The following is a 23,845-nucleotide window of genomic DNA, read 5'->3' on the forward strand; positions in this document are numbered from 1 at the left end:
AAACAGGAGAGGCCCTGACGTCACGTTTTTGAAGCCGGAAGCGCAGCCATGTTGGTGTGCCATCTCCCTTTGCACCTCCAATCAGAGGTTCTGCAGCTCGCCCGAGCAGATGGGCGCGAACTTTGAACTTGCATTGTTACAAGCCACTGGAAGTATGGGCTGCCGACACGTGTCAAAACAAAGCCTACGAAACTTCTGTAACAGTGTTAGTGAAGCAGACGCGCTCCTGTGTTTTTTCGTGGCACGTTGAAGACAACGAAGACCCGCACCGTGATTGCTTGAGTGTATCTGTTGTTGGCTAACACTCACAGACCCAAAACAAACTTTCAAGCTTACACACCACACTCCAATGTCAGGTTTTCTCGCGAACGAAATGTGCTGCAAGAAAGACACCGGCGGAAAAATCTTATCTCACTTTTCAGAGACCGAGAGCAGCAACGAAAGCTTCAGGAGCGCGGTTGCTATGGCAACGTTGACATTTGGGGTACCCGTCCCAATGATCCTTTGCGAAAAACAGCACGTGACTTCCGGCACACTTTCTCCAATACATCCTTGCTGGCCGGGGCCTCTCCTGGGTTTCCTCCCTCCATGAGTGATGCAGTGGGGAGCTGTGGGATGTACTTAAGACAGGCAGGTCTCTGTTAAAGGGGCCCTGAACCACATTTCTTCGAAGCCTCCAAGATACTTCGGAATGATTGTGGTACTTCCCAGGAATGGCCGCATTTCGATGGGGGCGAAATGCGAAAACACCCGTGTACTTAGATTTAGGTGCACGTTAAAGAACCCCAGGTGGTCTAAATTTCCGGAGCCCCCCACTACGGCGTGCCTCATAATCAGATCGTGGTTTTGGCACGTAAAACCCCATAATCTAACTTCCCAGGAATGTATTAGCAACATAATTTTTCAAAAAGATGCAGTACGAGCGTAGATATTTCGAGCACAATATTTACTTTTCCCATGTTTTCCAACGTTGTCCGCACCAAAGGAGCGCTGCGCTGGTGGTGGTAGAGTGGCGCATGCCGCGTCTACATCATTGAGATGAGAGAGCTCGTTGCCGCGCACCGCTGTGGCCGCAGTATTTATTGTATGCGCAACTGTAAGTGCACGGCAGGGCTGAAGTGCATGCTCACGTGCTCCAGCCTGGCCATGCCACCTGGTGTGGACAGGCTTTGTCCTGCACGGATAGCAGGCAAATCCAAATTGGCGCTCATCCCTTGTAGATGCTAACCGGCATTCCTCGTGGGGCATGGTATACACAGCATATGTGTAGTCTGCGCTGAAGTATCATGTGGTTCGAGGCTAGTTGAATGTTCCTGATTAATCGAAATTAGCAGGACCCGACGACTGCGACACCGAAAAGCAGTGTGGCCAAAGTTTTTACTACGTGGGCGGGCGTGGCTAAGCGTGAGCGGACAATAGTCGGCTCGCGCTTCTTGATTGATGTAAGCCATTGGCAAATAGCACCCATGTATGGGAATCTGATCTATGATGAAATATGGCAGCTGCCAGTAGCCCCGAAGTGAGTGAGGAAAAGGCTTCTGTTGAAGAGAGAGTGCTTGAAAAAAAAAGACTTCGTGCTCCGCTTGTGAGCCTCACGTGCTGCACACAAGTGCAAAATTTGGCTAAAATGTTCACAGCTGCATATGTTTCCCACAGAATGTTTTTTTAACCAAGCTCGAGGTGCAGTCCAGGACCCCCTTAAGCCAGTCTCTGCAATCATATACAGCACCCATTGACATGGCTTAACTTAACTGCCAGATATTAAGCATTTGAAGGGACACTAAAGATAAATATTCAACTTTATTACTAAGTTATGCTTCTGCAATAGCATAGCTGCCATTCTTGCCAAGAGGAAAGGCTCTATACGCCAGAAAAGGTTCAAGAACAAAGGACGTCCGAATTAATTAGAGTTTGATGCCATTAAATATTGCATACGCCTGCCGGTGCCAGAGGACAAGTCCAAATGATTCGATTTTCTGAATTACCAGGTGTCGAATTAACAAGGTTTTACTGTAGTATTGCCTATTGGGGCCTCTGAAACACAAGCACAGATGCAACCACTCTCACAGTCAATGTAAGGCGCAGAACCCTATTAAACTTACGAAGTACCAAAGCACCACAGTAACACAACAGTTATTGTGCAACCAGCTGCACATTGCCACAAGGGCATAAATTCGAATTCCAATGAAAGTGGGGGTAAATCTTTGTTTTTCTTGGAAAAGGTAAAGCTGAAGATGAAGATGTGCGCTGAGGACGACAACATGATAACAACGGAAGCATGCAATGCTGGACTAGTTGGTTCAACATGGCTTTTGGTGCTACGACAGTGCACAGAAGAAATTAACACACACCACAGCAAGAGAGCAACATTGTGGTATTTGCAATACTAAACTGTTTGATGTGTCATCCTTCTAGGTTGCCCTTTCAAGCATTGCGATCGGACACAGCTTCAAGAAAAGCTCAAGGCTGAAGGAGTCAAGGACAGTGACTTGAAAGAGGTGAGAAAGGAGCAACTTGGTGTTATCCTAATCTCTTGGGGTACTGTGTCTTTTTTTTTTTTTGGTAGCTTCGGTACACTTTGTTTCAGTGTCATACTGGTTGCTTTTAATATGGTTGTGCTTGGTCTAGTGCACGGGTCTTCATTCCACGGCATGCTGCACACTTTCATGGCTTATGAGGAATCCCAGGGTTCGTACAGAACATTGGGTTCAAAATTGAAGGGCAATTCAAGGACTTCTAATTTGCTAAGGACAAAATTCAAGAAGGGAGAAACAAACTTCAGTCATACACATAAACTAAAGAAATATTCAAATCTCTTTTCTAGCATCAATTCTTTACAGCTAAGCAACCTCTGAATTGCACACACGCTTCAAGCTCTTCAGGTGGCTTGTAAATGTCGACCTTCCCATTGTAACAGTGTCAGTCGCCTTGTGGCACATCACACACTTGGCTTGATGAAGGTTAGTAGTGTCTGGCTTCACCCAGATGGCTGTAACTTACCTTCCTCCAGTCATTCGTTGTAGAGCCCAGGGCTCCATAGTGAAGTCATGATGGCTGCAATGAAACCAACTAGCTAAACAGCAAAAATGGTGGTTCAAGGTGGTCGCTTGATGTCGCTTCGTCTAGCACCACAATGGCAATGGCTGGCGATCTAAACAAGTCTGTTTGCAATGGCTTTGGACATGCTAGACTGCAATCGCTTAGCGAAACCTTCAAAAGAGAACATATAGGATCGTTTTCTGATAGACATTACATAGTGTCGATGTAGAGTTTGTTAGTTTGAATGTTCAGAAGTCGCTCCCAACCCCAATTTTCAAGGAATTCAATGAACACATTTATTTTCAAGGAGTTTTAAGGGCCCATGAATGTCTTTTTCCAAATTCAAGGGTTTTCAAGAATTTCAAGGAGGTGTACGCACCCTTGGAATGGCATAGAGTAGGCTGCTTTGAGCTCTGCTGCCTCTGGTGAACCAGAAATCGGGCACTACACAGATGCGATGTTTGTGGCGATGCAGGTAATGGGCTTTGTGGAGAAGGGTCACTACCAGCTTGCGTGCACCTCCACGTTCCGAGTCACCCAGAAGTCGCCCGACGTCGCCCAAGTCATCTGCCACCCAAATGAGTACTACATGCTCAGCCGACAGTTCAAGGAAGGCTCAGCGAAAGACTCAAAGTTCGGTAAGTGTCTGCTGCCACTGAATGCATGGCTTCATATTGAAGAGCATGACAACTAAGTGCAAATTGAATCTGCATTAGAATTGAGCAAAGACAATAACAGTAGTTGAACAGATGTGCCAGTTGCACCAAGAACGAACCTTTGCGCAGTCCAGCTTTGAAACAGCATTTTAGTGGGAAATTGTGCCAAGCCAGCGTCAAATGAAGCATAGCAATGAAAGTTTTCATCTGTTGATGCTGCCTCAGTACTCTGTAGTAAAACTGAAACACCTCAAGCATGCCTCCATCGCGAACCTGGAAGTCAAAAGAGCAGCCATAGCACTGTCCGGCCATAGCCACAGATATAGCCGGTGCTGTTGGTTCCCAAATTGCTGTTTTCGCGCCTTTGTTACATTTTTCTCCGGCAGATGCTCCAATGTACTGCCACTGCACAGTCTTTTTCTTTGTGCCATTTTTTCGGTATTCCTCATATCAGCATGGTATGGAGCTCACTTAAGGTGGATGTCAGATCAAAAATGGATGTCGGATCAGATAATGTCTGGTCGCACATTGTTTTGCGTAGTTCTTGTTGTTGCCACTTTAAATGTATATTGTAATACGTGTATCAACTGCAGACATATAATTTGCTTATGAGTGTGGAACATTGCAATGCTGCACTATTGGAAGACCAGATTCCATGTTAGTAACTTAATCAGCTTTCACATGCTCCTCAGCACAATAATGCAGGAGAGATTGTTCACATTAGAAGAAACCTGTCATCATTTTCACTGTAACTTCGATTGGCTTATGCGCAACACCTGTTGCAAGCCTAAATCATATTGCTGCGTAGTTACCCCAACCCAAACGAGACATTCTACCTGAAGCAGACGACAAAGAAGACGGGTCTGTCTGGTGCTGGGGGCTGTTCACCATCTTGGCTACTGTGCATCTCAATGTAAATGCACTGTAAATATTCCCGCCGTGTGTAATTTTACGTAACGCTATCAGTGGCTTTTATAGTGCGATACACACACAGGGAATGTCCTTATATCAAAAATTGAGGGGGACACAGGTCTTAGAAGGTCAAAATTGTGAGCAAAATTGATTTTCGGAAACCATTTGTTTTGGCATCTTCAATGTTGTATCAAAGCTGTATCAACACGATTTAGCTCAAAACGTGCTCTAGGTGTCCGGAAAACAATTTAGTCAGCACGAATGGTGAGAAAGGAGCCGAAAATCATGCAAAAACACTGCAGTTCACAGAGCCGTCTCACAGAGCCACCACGATGTCATGAAGGCGACTCTGAGATGATGATGGAATGACATTGACTGTATGATGGCGGCGTGTTGGCATTGGAGCACACATCCGCGCATACATGCATCACCTGTCGCCGTGGGCCGACTCGATTCGCACTATATCGGGTGTTTGTTCGCACCATGTCTGGTACCAGCCAATCGTTCAGTTTTAGCCAGGAGCCAACAGGGATGACAAAGGTACGATGACGACATTACTTTCAGTATGACCCACATATTCAGCAAGACAGCAGCCAACAGTGGGAAAGTTGAAGGAGGCAAGGATGGCTTTGCTTTAAATTTATTCTTTCTTGACATTGCTGCCATGGCGCAGCCTGTTGTACGTCCCATCAAACATGGTAGCACCTTTAGCAAAAGTGATTACCTGTAGCAATAGCCAGCACATTCAAATGAAATGAACACACATTGACTATGCAGGGGGTTCAATTCACCTGAAGCTCATGGTCCATTGCATTTTCTCTATGACCACTAAACAGAACTGGCAAAAAACAGATCTCGTTCAGAAACGTGGGCACCGGACCTGAAGGGGATGATTTCGTGGATTTATGGGGTAAAACAGCTATTCACTGTGTATGAAACTAAGCACTCGCACGTTCACAAATCAGGATATCTCCTTGCTGTGGCTTTCAGTGGCTATGGTGTTCTGCTGCTGAGTGTAAGGTTTTGGGTTTGATACCCGATCACGACGCCTGCATTCTAATGGGGCAGAATGCAAAAACACTTGTGCACTTAAGTCTAGGGTCATGTTAATGAACCTTGAAATCAAACCTGCAACCTCCTGCATAGCTTGTGTGTTGCTTTGGGACATTAAGCTTCACAATTTGATTCGATTTCATTTCCATTGTTCAGAAGAACCTGCTACTCCATTTGGTACATATATGTCTTTTAGCTGCGTTGACAAGAGTGGCAATTTTGTCTGCAGGTTCCCTGAGAAATATCGAGACGCAGAAAGCAGTGGTGTATTCTCAGAAGAGTGTGAAAAGTGTGGAAGACTTCGATGACAACATGGACGACTGTCTGGAGGAGATGCTGTCCAGTGCTGAGCAAAAAGGTGAGCAAGCGGTGCAACGGCAGTGGGATTAGTTTCTTCTACAGCTCAAACCACTTATAACGTAATTTCTTTGTGCAGGACTAGATATAACAGAGTTTTCTGACTCCCGTTTACCCTCCCATAGAAGTCAATGTGCATACCACCTATAGTGCAGCCACGAGAGACGAAATAGTAAAAATGCGAATAAATGTGCTGGAAAATCGCGCTGACGAGCGACGTGGTGGGCACACTTCTCAATGAGGTGCGTCCGCAGCGGAGGGGGAGGATGACGAGGGAAATGTGGAAGCGGAGTATACATAAAGCTAATGCAGTACGAGCAGAAAAAAGAAAAGAAAGAAAGAAACGGTGCACCTACCATAGCAGCAGTGCACTGTACATGCAGTATAGGTCAAAGGGTATAGACCTTTTACAGCACCATACCCATGGGCTCATATTTCAGTGGTGGTCCAACTGCACCAAGTGCGCCAAAGCGCATCTTTGCCTCGGGCGCTACGCGGACATCGGAGTAGCGTGGCTGATCCCTCCGTTTTGCTAGTGCCAAAAGCACCGAATGTATTCAAATATTTTAAATATTGGTTATTTTGGCACTCACACCACTTCATTGTCTTGCCACCATTTGAAGGACTGGATCACACAATGTACCTTTGAAAAAAATTGTTGATTGATGCCTTCTAGCTCAGCTGGGCAAGAACAATAAATTGTCGCCGAAATTCAAGAAAATTTTTGGGAAGAAAAATAAATGGGAAGAATGAGTTTTGAACTTCAACAAACGCATGGAAATTTTTTTAACTATATCTGTGACAGTCGAAAAAACGCTCGATGATTCATGGAATGACCCACTGTGGCATCTCTCATTGTTTGTGTGTTGCTTTGGAACATTAAACCCAGTCTGTCAGTCAATCAATCACGAGCACCATGGAATGCCTCAGGTCTGTGAGGCATGTTTGTTCTTGCATGTTGTAAAGCTCAGTTGCTATGGCAGATGAAATTGATGCTTTTGCAACAATACTCACCATTATATGTATCCTCAGTGTCAAATTGCACCCTTTCAATGCATTGAACTTGTAGCCTGGCTTTAACATAATCATGCCTGCTCTACGATTCCTGTTCCATAATTTCCTGTTCTACGATTTTGCGAATGTTGTTACATTTTATGAAAAGTAGATTCTGCTGGAGAACAAAAGGTTTAAATTAAAGGTGCCGCAGGATGGGGCAGGGTAACGTTAAAAAAATAATGCATGCAAGAAAGAAATTGTGATGGTACCTATGCCGCCCTTTTGTGGTAGGACAAGACGCCATATACCAGAGGGGTATTTGCTTCGAGCAAGTTTCTGCAGCTCATGAAATCGGCAATAGCAAAGTCGCGAAAAATGATCGTGGTCTTAAGAACAATGTTCCTGTTGCTCTTCAGTCTCTGCTGCTGTGCTGAGACCGTTGTTTCTAGTGTGCTGCATTTAAAGATAAATCATTGTTAATAAAATGCACATGTGTCCTATTAAAGGTTTGCACTGAGGTCAAACTGTGAAAAATGCGTGCATTTTTGTCATATATGTGGCATTTTTACAAATCTTAAAATTCACACGTTGGCAGGTATGCGTAAGACGACACTACAGGCTATCTTAACGATCTTATCCATCTATTTGCAGATGTATATGGTGGAACCTCACCGATTTGTTTTTAAGGGATCACAGAAATAGAACAGACGACCCTGGAAAACGTAACATTCGATAACATTAACGACAGCATTACTGATGAAACAAAAAGCCACTTTTAACTTTATCTGAAGTTGAATGGCAAGCTAACAAGCTGTTGAAAACTTCCTCATTAAAGCTCATTATCACGCTTTGCGAGTAAATTGAACAATAAAACTTTTTTTTTTTCAGTTGTCCCAGCCTCTATACACAAAATGAAGCCCAGTTTTCATCTGGCACTTGTCAAATCTTGTGCAGCAACAGCCTTTTTTCAGTTTACTGCAACCTTGTATGCAAATAACCACATAAGGTGCATAAAAGGCCATGAGACAGCATCCGTGAATATTGATTTAGGGTTACCCTTTTTTCCTTTCTCCGCCTCTTCTCGACTTTCGCCTTTGTGAGTGTTGAGATTAGCAACCGGCGATGATTGGAACGCGGCAATGGCTATCCTTTTCCACTGCACAGCAGGTTCTGCAAGTGACTGTCTTTAGCAGCCACATGCTGTGGTAGGTGCTACTTACGGACGGTGCTGTGTGGGTGGTGCATCGTTGCAGTCTTTGGACGTAACAGTGGGGAAGATAAATGTAACAAATAGAGATGTAATCAGTGAGGTTTTACTGTACATTACAGTTCTCGTGTATTTTTTTGAAATTAAAAAAGCTATTCAAATAAATTATTTTTCTTTATTACATGATACCATAGCTTCTAAGGAAGCATCAATTAACTGGGATGCAATTGAAGTCAACTTGCTGCGGTTTGAATTTGAAGCTAAGTTTGTATGAATATCTCTGCATATTACAGGAGCCTTTTAAGACAGCAGCATTGTTGATAAGTCCGTAGTAATTCCAGGAATTGTCTTTTTTTTCCTGTTACAGCTCAAGAGGAATCCATGATGGAGTCGTAGCACTGAGGCAGTGCTCCACTGTTCCAGCAGTATTTATTATGTACACAGCCATGAGCAAACCGAAAACAGAGAACACGAAGAAGAGGTTTCAGCAATTTTTAATAAATATTCTGTTTTAACAATCCATTCCTTCCTCCGAGACAAAAACGGAATAAGAAGCAAGAAATGGTGGAATGTCCATCCTTTTGTCAGTGTATAAAACAGGCACAGCAGAACCCCATTAATACATCCTTCACGGATACTTTTCCGCGGTTATACCATTGCTGAAGGTTGGTCTCTGGTGTGTTAAAAATTACCAGCAAGAGACACTGACTTGATTTAGTCCGATAGATTGTTCTTTAAAAACTGGGGTTGTGTTGTCAGCAATCATTTTCGAGAATATCTATATTAGCGAGCGCTGATTAGTTAAGGTGGAATGTGTATCACTCAAATGAGAAATCTCATTAGGCACTACATCCCGTAAAAGTGAATGTATTCCTGAAAGCAAGCAAGCGAAAGTTAGATCCGTCAATCTAAGTTAGCTGTGCATTTGTTTTTGTGGTCCATATAACAGCATGTTAGCACAATGCATTTACTACATTCCATTCATGCACTCCTGTGAAACATAGTAAAGGGGTTCACTGCATTCAACGACTCTTGTTTAAAACAGTGAAGTACTTGCACATAATCATGTACACAATGACTGTAATGTGCACAGTGTTGTCAGCTTGTAGTTTCAGCTGTCCTAATTTTATAAATCGATGGTCCATGCAGTAATAGCATACAATCTTTGTCAACAAAGTGCCACGCTTTCAGAGGAGAAATATCTGTTACCATTCTTAAGGCAGTCAACTTCCCTCTCAAACCAGTTGAATCAAACCTGTTCAGTGGGTGATTTGGTTTAGGATGACAAGATGTAGAATGTGCATTGTAACAAGAATGCAAGAAAGACGAAACCTAGAGACAAGTAGAGCACTCCATGTTTGTCATCATCTGTGCGTCTTGTTTTTTTAAGCTGAACATTTTACGTCTCAATCTGTGGCTCTTAAGTTCAAGGAAGATGGAAATTAAGTCATTGATGGGTCTCTTGCAAGACATGACCTGATGTATAATGTTCAGTGTTTTAACGTTTGCGTTATGCAGCTTCTCAGTGCTGCAGCTAACATGCCACCCAAAAAATCCTAAGACTGGTCTGTGAACCGCATCACACGAGGACAGTCAACTGCGATTAGCAGGCGTGCTAAAGGCCCACTGACTGCAAGTGCTGAAACATGATTATGCTGTGTCAGGTAGTAGAAAAACTTAGTTTCTTTCATATATACCTCAAGAGTGCTGCTTCAATGAACAGTTCAGTTCAGTGTGCAATGCAGTATGGAATACCACTTGATTATCACTACACTTAGCAGGCCGCTCGGCAGAAGGTATGCAAGTAGTGCGGTCAAAGAAGTCTTGCAGCATGTTTCACAGTGCAGTTTTTCATCTGCAGTGCTTTCTATTGGGAAAGTACTTCATATAGCAGTTCTACAATGTGTGAAGGTTAAGTCTAGTAACATATTATTTAGGCATCTTTGTGCTTCTAGCACGCCACATTCTTTCTGCGAGCGCAAGTGAGGTGCTGTGGCCGCTGAAACATGTCGCCCTGCCCATTTAGTGGTAATAGTATGCTTGTGTGAATATTCTACGTTTCCAATAGAGACTTTCAAAAAAAATGCTGCCGCAGCGAACGTGTTAGGGAAAAAATGCAGAATTGCAAAATACAGCCACTGAAGAGCTTCTTGTACATAATGGGTAACAAGCATCTAAAAGATAGAGCTAACAGCACATGCATATGCTGAATGTCTTGAATAACAAGAGCCTGTAAGTACTCAAACAACTCTAACCAACACACTACATTGCTCTGTACGAAGGCAGAAATACATCTCTTTGAAAAGTTCACATAGAGCAAATATGTACGCACAAAGCTCTCCTTGTTTACAAGTTTGAGTGCTGAACAATTGTATAGGTTACATCTAAAGCTGCTGTTGTATGCTCTGCAGTAAGCTGTCAAAACGTCAATAAGACTCAAAATTCCTGTTTGAAAGAAGGCTGTCCAGGAGTACCAGTAATTCATGCTTTATAACTGTGTGCACTGACAGTCGCTGCTTACCAAATGTGCTGCTACGTTTAGTTGCCACTGACAAATGAACAAAAGTTTGCCCATCACAGCAGTGAGGGTATGTTCAGTTGAATAAATATCTGCTCCTATATGCTGATATCAACCCTATGTAATGTCTGCAAAGACAGACAAAGAACGTTATTAAATAGGTCCTGAGAAGCCCTGCCCTAGAAATTTTTTTATAGTGCAGTTACCTCATAGCTTCAGCTTTAAGTTGCCTGAAAGATAAACACTGTCAACACTTCCAACTTGACAGATGTCACACAATGAAAGACGTTTTTAAGGCACGCACTTCAACAAAAAGCAACGTTTTTTTTTTTCTTACAAAGATAACATGGTTTTGAGTGCATAGCTGCAATCGCAAACTGTGCTGAATTGGAAAGTTTGTTGCTTTTTCACAGGGTTTTTGAATCCCGAGAAATGTTAAACATTGGGCTTGTCGGCACCTGTTTCCTGATGGTGATATGAATGCAACTGCTCTAGGTTTCAAGTTAAGAATGAGGTCACAAGCTACGATGGTTAAAATGCATACAACTTTCAGTAGTGGATGTTGTAGTTGCACATGACAAGGTGAGGCTAAGAAAGAAGAAAATCGGTGTGATTACCTCTGTCGCACTCGTGAAGTTACATCAATAGTGGTCGTGCAAGGGATGTCTTGGGCTGGAGCCAACGTTTGACAAAGGGATCTGCCATCATTGGGACCCTCGCAAAAACAAGTCTCGTCAGAACGTTGGCTCCGATCGGAGACATCCTTTGCTCCACCATGTTGATCACTTCCATCGTCCTGTAAACATCTGTCTTGTGTGAAGCTACACTTGTTTCCTTGCTTTCTGCTTTTTAGTTTTCTTTTTATCCTTTTGCTACTTGTGTTCCACATTGCCAAACATAATTTGGTGACTGCATATCTGAAGTGATTTGGTGAGAAGGCAATAAAGCCGTGCAATGCAATCAATGAGTACTGAGACACGGCGCACAGAGAAGCTGATGTTCTGGAGGTTTCATCATAATGCTTGAACTTTGTAGCAGCATCAGAGTGGCCCTTGTCATGATTTCTCTGTCTCAAATCCACTGGCCAAGCTCACTGCTTCAGTTGTCTAGCAGAGAAGTGCTGAGATGAACAGTCAGTTTGACTTGCAGTTACTAGAAGTTGGCGACAGATGTGTGCTTGAAGCATCAAAATGGCAATGAAGAGAGCGTTTCAGATTACATGTAGAGGTTCAAGCTGTCTTCATTAAAGCACTGTACTGAATTAGGGATCCAATTCACAGCCGATCACGATTGCACTTCGATGCTGTCAACAGTGGTGGACGGATGGTGCGTGCGAGTCATGAGGGAAACAGCCCATGCCGAGAAATTGCAGCCTCCTATTTCTTTTATTCTTGGCTTGCGCTGTAATTATGGCAAGAACAAGAGCGTGGTGTGAGTAAAGCAAGTTAATTATGTTCATTATGTAGAAACAAAGAATGTGTGCAAACATAACACAAGCACTATTGAAGAGGATTTGGCAGTTTTCTTTCATTTTTGTGCATTCCACTTTATACATATCTGTCATGTTTCTGTGTTACCTTCAGCTCATAAGAGTGGTGCTTTAGTCAGCCCTTCCTTTCGTGTCTGTTGCACTGCTACATGATATGATATGAAAGCCATAAGAAGAAAGTGAATGAAAATGCAAAATGGGATTCATTTCGCATGAAACGTATCCTATAGAATCCAACATTGTCTTTGGCTCGCTGGCAGTGTTGTCCAACTCCCATTTCAAAGGCAGCTCATTAAAATAAATAGCAAAAACAGTCTAAAAGTGTTCAAAACAAACCTAGCAGTAACAATTTATTTGGCGCTTTCGTTCAACATCCGTGTGAGGCTTCAACTACCACACTACCAACTAATGCACTACCAGTGCTGAGGTACTTTCCACTGGCATCTTGCCCTTCATATAATCACTTATTGTCCATATAGCACTTGCGCTTCTATACCATTTGTGCTTTGGCATTTCATTCTTGTAGTCTAACATAAATTACTGTGAGACAAAATCTGGCCATTTTATGCCACAAAGCAGGGTGATGTCTGAAAAAACATTTCCAAATTACTAACGCTTTAGGACCCTCATGAAAAATTTAAAAAAATTCCATTGCCTACTGCACCCACCAGGTAAGCTCTATTGCACATGCTTGCAACACTCACCACATGGGACATGGCCACTGAGGAGCAGCGCTTCAAGGTATTTTGCCACCCCACGCAAAGTCCCATTATCACGTTCATCTCCAGTGTCGTGAAAAATTTTAATGTCGCTCTGTGAGGCATTCTTTAGAATTTTAAAATAAGAAGTTGGCACGTAGGTTTCCAGGTATCAATTTATTCAATGAACGATCGCCCATAAAAAGGAAGTCTATAAAAATGCAATATGGAGTCCAATTTGCCTGCACCCTTGCATCTAATGGAATCCAACATTGTCTGTAGCCTGCTGGTAAAACATATACTGCTGGCGGGTGTGAGAGACAACGAGGTGCGTTGCACCCTTTCCCAAGTGCCGCACTAGTGAGCCGCCTGTTTCGCCTTCATAGTGAAATGTCCCTGCCTCTGAGATTGGTGTCATGCACACACTCTTGGAGGCCATGTGGTGCACAGCCCACTCGCTTACCTCCTGCATGGTGGCATGTGCTATGGAATTTGCTTTGCGAGCATGGAGGCAACAAAGGCTGGTGAGATGCAGTGAAGCCGTTAAGCTACTGACTTGTTACTCTATGAGCACTAGTCTGATCTGATAAGAGATTTTTATATTTATAGAATGAAGCATATATCATTTTTGGTGACTTAAACATCTGGAAAAATATCAAGTTTTTTTTTTTTTTTCAAAGAAGCACTGGTGCACTTGAGCTTTATCTGCCTGTATGGCCACATTTTATTCATTCGTGCTTTATTTCTTTTTTAACAGACAGATGGAAAAACTATTGTTGTTGGCATTTTCAACATATGGCTTCTGCTGACGTGCTGGAATAAGCAGTTTTTAGCTTTTAGAATCCCGCTGTGTCCGTACTGTAAGTCATAACACACCAAGCAATGTGAAGACAATGCCCTTGTTGCTCATTGAAAAATGGGCTGTTAATAATAACCATTAACTTAAAATGTGTTAGTTTTTACGCTAAAAGTACAATCTTGCCTTGCTGCTATGGCAAAAAAAACTCGGAAGTTTCATGCTCCATGGATTCACCCATTTGTTATTGTTTTATTGTTACTTACCTGTTTCCAGAAGAAGAGACAAGGTGGCTATTTTTCCTAAGCTGGTATTCCAGATCAGCGTTGATAGACGGTTCGAAGATTGTCCACCATAACTTTGCACATCTGAGCCAAATCGTAGGTTGGCTTCCAGCCCCAGTCCCGACGCGCATTGCTGTCATCGAACACTTGCGGCCAAGAGTCAGCTGCAGAAAAAAAGGGGCAAAATTTCATCTCTAACACTTCTTACTATTCTTTTCAACTGCACTGTGGCTGTGCAAGGTAGACAATGGCTCCATCTGTGCCATGGCTATCTCATCATGGTGGGAAAGGGAGGTAAAGTAATGAGGCGAGATTATCACGTATAAAAATTGTGAAAAATTTGCTTTGCCCAGGAACAGCCTTCAGGCACTGCCTTATAACATTGAATCAGAGGATAAAGGTATGACTAAGTAAAATTTGCTCTGCTGATGGTGCCTATAAGTGTTCTGCTAAAGTGGTTCAGTATTCTTTCTTTTCAGGTCTTCTGGCAATGAAATCTGATGAAGTGAGATTGCAGCAGTTCTTAGGCGCCCGTTCCTGTGGCGAGTGTAACCGAGCGGACGAGCTCAGCGAAGCATGAAAGAGCGAACGCGGAGCGTAGCGTGGAATGAAAGACGCGAGGAGGAAAGCGGAGGCGGAGGGTTCAACGGAACCACGATGCAGAGGAGGAGGATGTAGCGAAAGCGTGAGAAGAAAAGCGTAGTGAGGTGACGATGGCTACAACATGGCGCCAGAGTAGTGCACGTCGTCTGGGAGGTCTGTCTGCAGCAGCTGCTGTGAATTGCACCCACGCGCCACCCACACGCTGCCTCTCGCGATCTCCAGATTAGCGAGGCAGTCACGCCACACTTTGCTCTGTTTGCAACGTGCCGCATGAGACAGATTGTTCGCACTAGCTAATATATCGCGAAATGAAAACACGTATAGAGCTGCGCTCAAATTTTGCTTTAGGCAGTATCGTAATCGTCGGTGATTTTTTTTTTCACCTCTTGTAACAGGATGCAACCAAGAAAGTGAAAACAGCTGCAGAGTCTTCTACAAAAAAATTCTGGTAATTGAGTCAGTTATGAAGCTACCTTATCCTTGCATACACTATGTTATACCAATCACAAAAGTATTAAAAAAGGCAGATCTGTCGAGTACCGCCTAAGGGTTAGCATGTTTCAGTTTATAGTATAATCGATCGATAAATTGTCCATTAGTACAATTCTTTCGCCAAATGTCCAAAAAGTGACACTTCTCACTGAAAGTGGAGCTTATGTAAAGAGTGAGCAAATGACATAAACTGTAGGACAGGACTGCTGTTGCCACCGGCTCCCGGTCATTAAGCTTTATAATAAACTATCTCTAATAACTAGTATTATTAAACATAGTTTAGCTGCACTTCGATGTGAAAAAAAAATTTTGTTTGCTAATTTTATTGAATTTTCATACAGTACACATCGATGCTGCCTTTTCAACCTCTAGCAAACAAGACACTTGACTTACTGTGAAACCTTGCATCTGAAACTTCTGCAAAGTGTATTTCTTTTATTTTTTAGACTACACAGACGCTTTATAAAAATGCTAGGAGCGTACTGAACATAGCGTTTTTGCTGAGGAGTTTCTAGGCGAGGCGGACATACTTTTCAGCTAAGAACATGAGCTACTGAAGACTAATTAACAAAAACAAAAAAATCATGACCTTTCTGCTATAATGCCTCGGAGGCAGTTGCTTAAATAGCAAATTTGGAGGCAGTTACATTTTACTGCACTCCCTTTTTTATAATCTTGAAAATTGCGCCTAATTAGCGATAGGATAGGATAGGAATAAACTTTATTTGTCCAACGGTTATAGCTGTTTGTGCCCATCTTGGAATTTCAACACTCAATCCAGGCAATATCGAAACCGAGCGCATCGGGATCTCTGAGAAGGCGGTTGCGCTATCAAATCGTACAGCAACGCCCCGTGGCAAAAAGCGTGACGAAGTTTGAAACTAAACGTCGCGGATGATACTGATACGGTGCGTTTTACCTAACAAGCATCTGACGCGATATGCCGTATCAGTATTCACTGTGACATGCCATCATTCAAACTTCGTTACACACTTCGTCACGGGGCGTTTCCGCCTGACGTAGCAGTGTGTCGTGCTCTCTTTCGATATTGACCGTATTGAGCGCTGATAATCAATGATCTCAAATTAGGTGCAATTTTCAAAGAATGGGTGTGCATTAAAATTGGTCTTTTAAAACATGCGATTAGCGAAAACGTATGTCTGCCTTGCCTACTCTGCGGAAACGCTACGTTCGTTACGCTAGCTTTTTTTTTTTATATAAAAATTGTCTGTAGTTTAAACACCATGTATATTGTCTCCCTTCCCATTACCCACTTTCTCAGGCAAGCCTCCAGTCCTAGCTCATTTAAAGGGGCCCACTGCTACCAACACATTTATGCCAGTCTATAAACCACACACTCTCGGTTATTGTAATAAACATTCTGCATGCTTTGGTTGAGTAAAATTACACAAGATGTTAACAGCGCCGCTCTTGATGGCTGCATCTCTAGGTATGCATCGGTGCTATTACGTCGCTATAAGTAGCAGCAGAAGCATAAAACCAGAATCTTTCCGAAGCACAGATGTGCTTATGCTGAACACGAATTTAAAAAGAGCGTCTTTGCTTTTGACTGCACCCTTGGCATTCTCAGTGCTGGACTCACCGATTGCTTGCCGCCCGTCTGGCTTGTACTCGACCTCGAGCTCGGGCACCAGCTTGCAAACTTCCTGGAACAGCTCCTTGGGCGTGAAGTCCATGGCCGTGACATTGTAGGTGCGAAGCTTGAGACTCTCGGAGGGGGCCTCCATCATCTCCATGAGAGCGCGCAAGCAGTCCGTTATGTAGATCATCGGAAGACGTGTGTCGGGCTTCAGGTAGCAGGTGAACTTTCCGTACTTCAGGGCGTCGTGGAACACTTGCACCGCATAGTCTGCATCGCAGCGGACGCCAGCGTTAGACAGGCAGAGAAGAAAGCCTTTTGCAGAACTGTCAGTCTTTTTCACTTTGGAAGTGTTTGCATAACAAATTATGCAAAAGCAAGTGTGCCTCATTTCTTCTTTTTCTCTTTTTTAAACGGGGGTGGAGGTGGGTAAGGCCCGAATCATGGACCTCTTTCTGTATCCGCCCGTGCCATCAGAGCGCGCGAGCGCATGGCTACAGTCTACCATGACCCCCTATCCCTCTCCTGGCCGCCATCGTAAGCCGAAGGCGCGAAGCAGAGCTTTTCTGTGCGTATGCAATAAATGAATATGCAGGGTGTTTAAGACAACACTGCCAGGGATTAAATACAGCGCAACAAACATTCAAATGTGATTTTTAAGATATCACTCGATCGTGGCAGCGTATGTCAGAATTAAATGCAATAATTCAAACATTCCCTTTCTTATTGACTACCTTTGGGGGGATATTGTGATTGGAAAATTGAAGCCAGCCAATGCACAATGGACGCTCATTTTCTAGAAATGCTACTAGCAACAGCGAAGAGAGACGTGTACTCGAATGTGCAGCGTTGCTGCCCTAGTTGACATTTAGCTGGACTGCATTTTTCGCACTTGGCAAACGTTAACCACTCATTATGCGTACGTGCTCCTCTCAGCCAGTATAATGAGCGTGTGGAAAAAGGCGTAGCTGCCATGTTTGCTGTGCGTTTCTGTAACGTTTCCTAGGGTTTACGATTTTAAAGGTTCACAACGCCTTACGTTCCAAAGCACCAATTTGGGCGCCGATATAATGTAACAGCAATTCCTTTCGTCGATCCCATTCCTTTGCTATCGTGTGCCGTTCACGACCGGCTGATCTCGGTGTTAATAAGGGCGGAGCGCCGCTTGGACCACGGACTAAGTGTGCAAAGGAATAGAACTGGAATAGAATCGTTGCGTTATCGTGCCTCTGGATATGAGAGATGCCACTGTGGGGGGCTAGAAGGTGGGGTAGAGTTATTTCACATTAGGGAGTTTTAGTATAGTGAAAAACAGCAAACGCAAGGATTTAGCGTTAGCGTTGCGTGCTGCAAACTGTGCATGCGCAGAACGTAAACATAGCCAGAACTCTTACGCACGTACGCTATTTCTGGAATATAGCATTCAACGCTAACGCACGTAAGGGATTCCGTACATTGGGCAAGATGGCGGCCCCTATTGAAGCGAGAGCCGTCTACTTCGGATCTATCGAGTCGTCGGCCTGCACTGTTCGGCTCATTCGTTCTCCACTAATGCTCGTGTTTGCTTTAGATTTGTGTGATGATGCTTCGACAGCGGCGTACAGGTTACAAATGGGCGTTTTCGATATACATTCTCCATTAGCGGTGGAGTAGGCTTAACGAGAGGGTTTTCTCATGTTTGCTCATGTTTGCTGTATCCGCCTTGAGATGGCGCCCAAGTGTAATTGCGTTAGCGTTTTGCTCCGTTCCGCTATTCAAAAACACCTTGTACCGCGCAGTGCAGCCTTTCTTTGCATTAGCGTTGCATCGCACGCTAATGCTAACGTAAGCGTTTTCCGCTATACTAAAACTCCCTATTAATGTTAACCACGTAGTGTTTTTATCTGCACTCACAGCTAGGTAAACAAGTATATACATGTATATGGCAACATTATTTAAGAGAAAGGGGCCTCGCCTGCCCGCCAGACTTAATCCAGGAGTGCCTTCTGCACTCCCGGATCTGAGGTGGCCAGCTGTGCCTCCCACTGCTTCGTACTAGAGGTTCAACAAGTGCTTAAATTGGTAGTAATATTTACGGGCTTCTGCACGCACGCCCACGATATGTGGCAGAGCATGGGCCTTTCTTCACACCACGGGCACCTAGACTGAAACTGTGTCGAGTGAATAGCAATTAATTTTAATAAATGCAGTAACACTGCTCTTTACAGTGTGAGTTGAGTGTGAGCTATCATCTTACTCCGTTCTGCAAGCTCATCGGCGCACGTGCGGCAACGCTCCCGCCATCCACAAAGCTTACGTGTTTTGGGCCGCAGGGCCCCCAACAGCTCGACATACATCGGCATCTCATGCAGTATCGATTCACGCAATTCTTCTCACTGCGTAGATGCCAACTACTGTTGAGTTTGCCAAAACTTTTTCATTTTTATGCGAAAGCATTATACGCCCCATTACGCGAAAATCCATTGGCGTGACCAAAAACGGTACCAAAAACGGCCGACGGCGCAAAATAGTAATAGCAGGTCAAAAAATCCTCGGATTGACGTAAAATTTTTGTTGGGGGGGGGAAGGGGGGGGAGGTTCCTGTAAATAAAGTAAATTAATGACATTGAAAATGAAATTTGGTACATTGCTGTCTGGGTGGGAATCGAACCCGTGCCTCCGGGGTTCCCGACAAGCACGCTTCCCCGACGCCACAGCGGCTCCAATGTTCTGGCCGACTAAAGGGGCGCCTAGTGCATGTGTCATTGGGCACGTCACGTCGCATCCAATGAGAAGGAGGTGGCGCCATGTCATGACCGTGCGCTGAGCCGTGCTCCCTCAAGGGCTGCAGAAGATAGCGTCAACCTTTCCCTTTCCTCACGAACCACTTACTACTAAAATTAGCGCGTTCATGACGTTCTGAGGTCTACAAACGGTATAATGCTTTCGCATTCCCACACGTAAGCAGTTTTAAGTGCATATGCCGAATTATTATTTTCTCTGCTAGCGATTTGGCAAGACGCAGCAGCATCCACGGTCAGCAAATTCTGGGAGGGTTGGCTAAGAAACCTTCGCTTTACAAGCAAAAAGGTAACTGACAGATAAGTAAACAACAGTGAACCTATAGAAGCGACCTTGTAGGGCATACGTACCTGTGGTCCCGCCTCCAGGTTCACTGTCGTACGAGATGACACCCGGGAACCGAAGACACCGGAAGTCCAGGCCGAATTTGTGGTGGTAGTACTGCGTACCATGTTTAGAAATTTGGCAGTACTTGAGTGCTATGGTTGCTACATCTAGCAGAGCAAATAGTTCAAAGCTTAGATTTTCACAAAGAAATTATATCCATGCGGTTGCATGTAGCAATGTGCCAGGAACAAACTAAGCAGAAAATGACGTTCCCTGTAATTTAAGTGTCCAAAGGCTTAATTTCTTTTATATACTATCTATTGTCTCCCGTGAAACGTACATACGTTGTGACAGAATAATGTTTTTGCGTATTAAATATAATCTCTTCGTCCTAAGCTTCGCTAATCGTGTGAATGGGCGTTGGTCATGGGCACTGCAGGGCTCGTTGTTCACACATATATCATAATGTAATCTTCACTATTATAATAAACTTTGTTCTAATAAGCTCTATTTTAATACACACTATTCTAGTATACCTTATTGTAGTAAACTTTACTGTACAGCTGCATATGTGCTGCCTCTGTTATGTAGAGAATCACACGACCAGACAACTAGCGCTACCTAAATATCCACGCTGCAGCAAATATGCTCTTTTAAGCACATCATTCCTTCAATAAGCCAAATAATTTATTTCTCTTCCTGCTGTTTTTGGGCAACTATTTATCTCTATTTGCTTTGTGTGTGCGCGCGCGTGTGTGTGCGTGCATGCGCGTGTGTGCGTGGGTGCGGAATATGCCACGCTTCTCCGCTGCTGAGTATTTTCTTGCCTTCTGGTTCAAGTTCTCTAAATGTGCTCTTCTTCCGTGGGAAATGCACATTTGGATGTCATATCCTCGCAAACCTATTTGAGACTACTTTCGCAATTTCTTTACGGCACTCGGCTACCGTAGCTTCTGCGGTAACATGTAGTTTGGTCAGTAAATCAAATAGTATTTCTACTCTTAGCTGTTTTGGCGGCGCCATCCTGCCGAAAGGAGCCGTGCCCAGTGCGCTTTTTCATCTTATCCTGCGCGTGACGTCATCTCCGGGTACTGATAACGAAACGGTGGTATAGTGCTGCAACCTGAGGCAAGCATTTGTTTATTTTCCAAACTGGCTGCGACAAAGAGAAATGTCGATGCTCGCCTGTGCCTTTGTCCGTTCAACTAACACACAATTAAGCGCAGTTGTCGCTTTAGACGAGTGCGAGCACGGGCACACATAATGTGCTACCATCTTCGCGTCCTTTTCGAGTACTTCTTGGCTAGGCTGGTCGAGTGGATCTGAAGTTATTTAACGAGCATTCATAAGGAGAATTTGGAGCTATAAACCGTTTTGGTTGTTGCTTACATGAATAAGCAGCGTCCGCTGTATGTTATACTCCGGTAATTCAAACTCGCTTAATTCGACGTTTTGCTCAATTCAAACTCACTGAAAAGTTCCGGTGATAAACTATACATTGCTAAGGAAGGAGAACTTGTTTAGTTCAAGCTCGAAAGCATGCCACTCCGGTTATTTCGATACCTACAGACCCGCACCGGCGTGCAGCGCTAGGTAGTGCTCAGGCGTGCAGCGGTTACTGTAAGCTGTAAACAAATTCAGCTGGCAATCCTACCTGCTTCCCTAGGCTAAAGGTGTTTCATATGTAAATTTATTTTTATCTTTTAGTGGCCGACGCTCATTCCGCCCGTGAAGCAATCTGTTCCCGGTTGTTTTGCGTCGTACCACGCTTATAACCAGTGTTTCAAAAATGCCGGCGCTCTTCGCCTCGAGCTGGTTGAGTCGCCGCTTCAAGAGCAAGAAACACGAAGACATTATGGACTACTTCAAGCAATAGCAATAAAAAAAGATTTGAATTCGTTAATTTTCCTGGCGTTTGTCAATTCTACCTTTCAGATAATTTGATCAAATCTTGCGTTCCTGCAGGCGTCAAATGAATGGGAGTCGACTGTATAACATACCATTCATGTTAACTTGATGGAGCACACGAAACCCTTGCCATACATTGTTATATTAACCACAGCTATCACATATTTACGACCACGCACTGTGGTGGAGGATATTGCGCAGCCAAGCGTGCGCCCGCCGTCTTGTGTCACGTGCATCTGCGTCACACCACTAAGCAGTTCCTCCTTCCCCATTCTGTTGCTCTTACACCGTCAGCTGCTCCGCCGACGTCGTACCTCCCGACGTCAACGGAGGCCAAGTTTTGATTTGTACGTCGCAGTAAAACCCTTACGAGGAAACAACAATATCGTACTGGTACCAGGATGAGCCCACTCTCTCCTTCCTTCGTTACAAACTCGGGTACAGCGTTGACGACCCAGCATTTACGCTATCGCATTAAAAGTAGATCATTCATATTACAAACACAATAAACAGAACACCCGCCGCGGTCGCTCAGTGGCTATGGTGTTGGGCTGCTGAGCACGAGGTCGCGGGATCGAATCCCGGCCACAGCGGCCGCATTTCGATAGGGGCAAAATGCGAAAACACCCGTGTACATAGATTTAGGTGCACGTTTAAGAACCCCAGGTGGTCCAAATTTCCGGAGTCCCCCCAATACAGCGTGCCTCGTATCAGATCGTGGTTTTGGCACGTAAAACCCCATAATTTAACTTTAATAAACAAAACGCCGACTAAATTGTCATTGTAGAAAGGATTTGTTTCGGCGTTCACACGGAAAGCCTTGTTCCACGCGGAACCCGAAGCGTCAACTCCTTTGACGACACCATTTCGGTCTGCGTTGGGTTTCATCATCATACGCAGCCTATGTTTATGTCCACTGCAGGACGAAGGCCTCTCCCTGCGATCTCCAATTACCTCTGTCTTGCGCTATCTGATTCCCACTTGCACCTGCAAATTTCCTAACTTCATCATCCCACCTATAGCTTTCTGCCGTCCTTGACTGCGCTTCCCTTCCTTCTCTTGGCACCCATTCAGTAACTCTATACAGTGTAGACCGCTTATAACGTAAGTCGCCGGAGTCGCGAATATCCGCACTATAAGCGGTACCGCACTATAACCACAGCAACAATTTTGAAGGCCCGCACATATGCAAAACATGTGCACCGAGCCGCCACGCATACGCGACAGTCGAGGAATGCGGCTAGAACGTTTGCATTCAATTTACAGTCGAATCTCATTAATTCGAACCAAATCACGCGGCGGCGCCTCCGACCGGCATTGCTCCGGCACAAAAGCTTAGGAGAGACCCCTCAATGGTGCGCGCGAACGAAAAAAAAAGAAAGAAAAAAAAAACGCGGCTGAAATTTCACCCTCTCTCAAATGGCAAGGTCGCCGATTCTGCGTTGCGCCGGAACATGCGTGTACGCGCCGACGTCTCAGCCACGCTACCGTAGCCACGTGTAGAAAATGGCAGTGAACCCTTCTTTCTCCTTTATGCTTCTTCTACTTTCTAGTCACGTGTTGACCTTGCACGCTGCGGCTACGGCGCAGAGTGAAGCAGCGGCGCTGTCCCAGGCCGGCCTACGAAACTGCCCACGCCGGCAAACGCCCGCTTCCCGATAACGGCAGAAAACGAAACTTCGGGGAGCTGGCGCCGGGCCGGCTGGAACGGCGGCGCCTGCACGGCGGCGGGCGCGCACGGTGGCTACTAGCAAATGGAGTGTTGCCACACGGCGACAGTCGAAAGTGAGGGAGCTACGAGGGAGGGCGAGGGGAGTCACCGAAGCGGCGGAGTTGCCGAGGCGAAATACGCTTTCCTGCCGCCCTCCTCCCTCACATTCCACGGTCTCCGCGTGCGCCCTTCGCAGTGATGTGCCGGCGCTGCCCGCTCCCTGAAGTTTCGTTTACTGCCGTTATTGTGAAGCGGGCGTTGGCCGGCGTTGGCAGTTTCGTGGCGCTCGATCGCTATGCGCGCCGTGATATTTCACGACTCGCACTCAAGATTCTCGTTTCAGCCTCACTGGCTGTTCGTTCGCACCACGTGCCCTTCTCCTCCACTTTGTCTCTCTTTCTTCCTCGAGCACTCCTTG

The 23,845-nt window shown here is 44.7% G+C and overlaps 2 protein-coding genes across 4 annotated transcripts in view; one reads left to right on the forward strand and one right to left on the reverse strand.

Annotated features, from left to right (window-relative positions):
* Positions 1–8,742, forward strand: part of LOC119466330 (DNA primase large subunit) — a 29,018-nt gene extending 20,276 nt beyond the window's left edge. The window contains exons 9-12 of the mRNA XM_037726834.2: positions 2,416–2,498; positions 3,515–3,677; positions 5,890–6,018; positions 8,588–8,742. Coding sequence (XP_037582762.1) covers positions 2,416–2,498; positions 3,515–3,677; positions 5,890–6,018; positions 8,588–8,616 — 404 coding nt within the window. The 3' untranslated portion in view covers positions 8,617–8,742. The remainder of the gene's footprint in view (positions 1–2,415; positions 2,499–3,514; positions 3,678–5,889; positions 6,019–8,587) is intronic.
* Positions 8,696–23,845, reverse strand: part of LOC119466331 (L-threonine 3-dehydrogenase, mitochondrial-like) — a 74,351-nt gene continuing 59,201 nt past the window's right edge. For all 3 annotated transcript variants that reach the window (XM_037726836.2, XM_049657791.1, XM_037726835.2), the window contains exons 6-9: positions 19,832–19,922; positions 16,704–16,970; positions 13,988–14,169; positions 8,696–12,139 (exon numbers count right to left, since the gene is read on the reverse strand). In XM_037726836.2, coding sequence (XP_037582764.1) covers positions 14,042–14,169; positions 16,704–16,970; positions 19,832–19,922 — 486 coding nt within the window. In that variant the 3' untranslated portion in view covers positions 8,696–12,139; positions 13,988–14,041. The remainder of the gene's footprint in view (positions 12,140–13,987; positions 14,170–16,703; positions 16,971–19,831; positions 19,923–23,845) is intronic.

The sequence above is a fragment of the Dermacentor silvarum genome, chromosome 10, assembly GCF_013339745.2.
Source record: "Dermacentor silvarum isolate Dsil-2018 chromosome 10, BIME_Dsil_1.4, whole genome shotgun sequence".
NCBI classification, from domain to species: Eukaryota; Metazoa; Arthropoda; class Arachnida; order Ixodida; family Ixodidae; genus Dermacentor; species Dermacentor silvarum.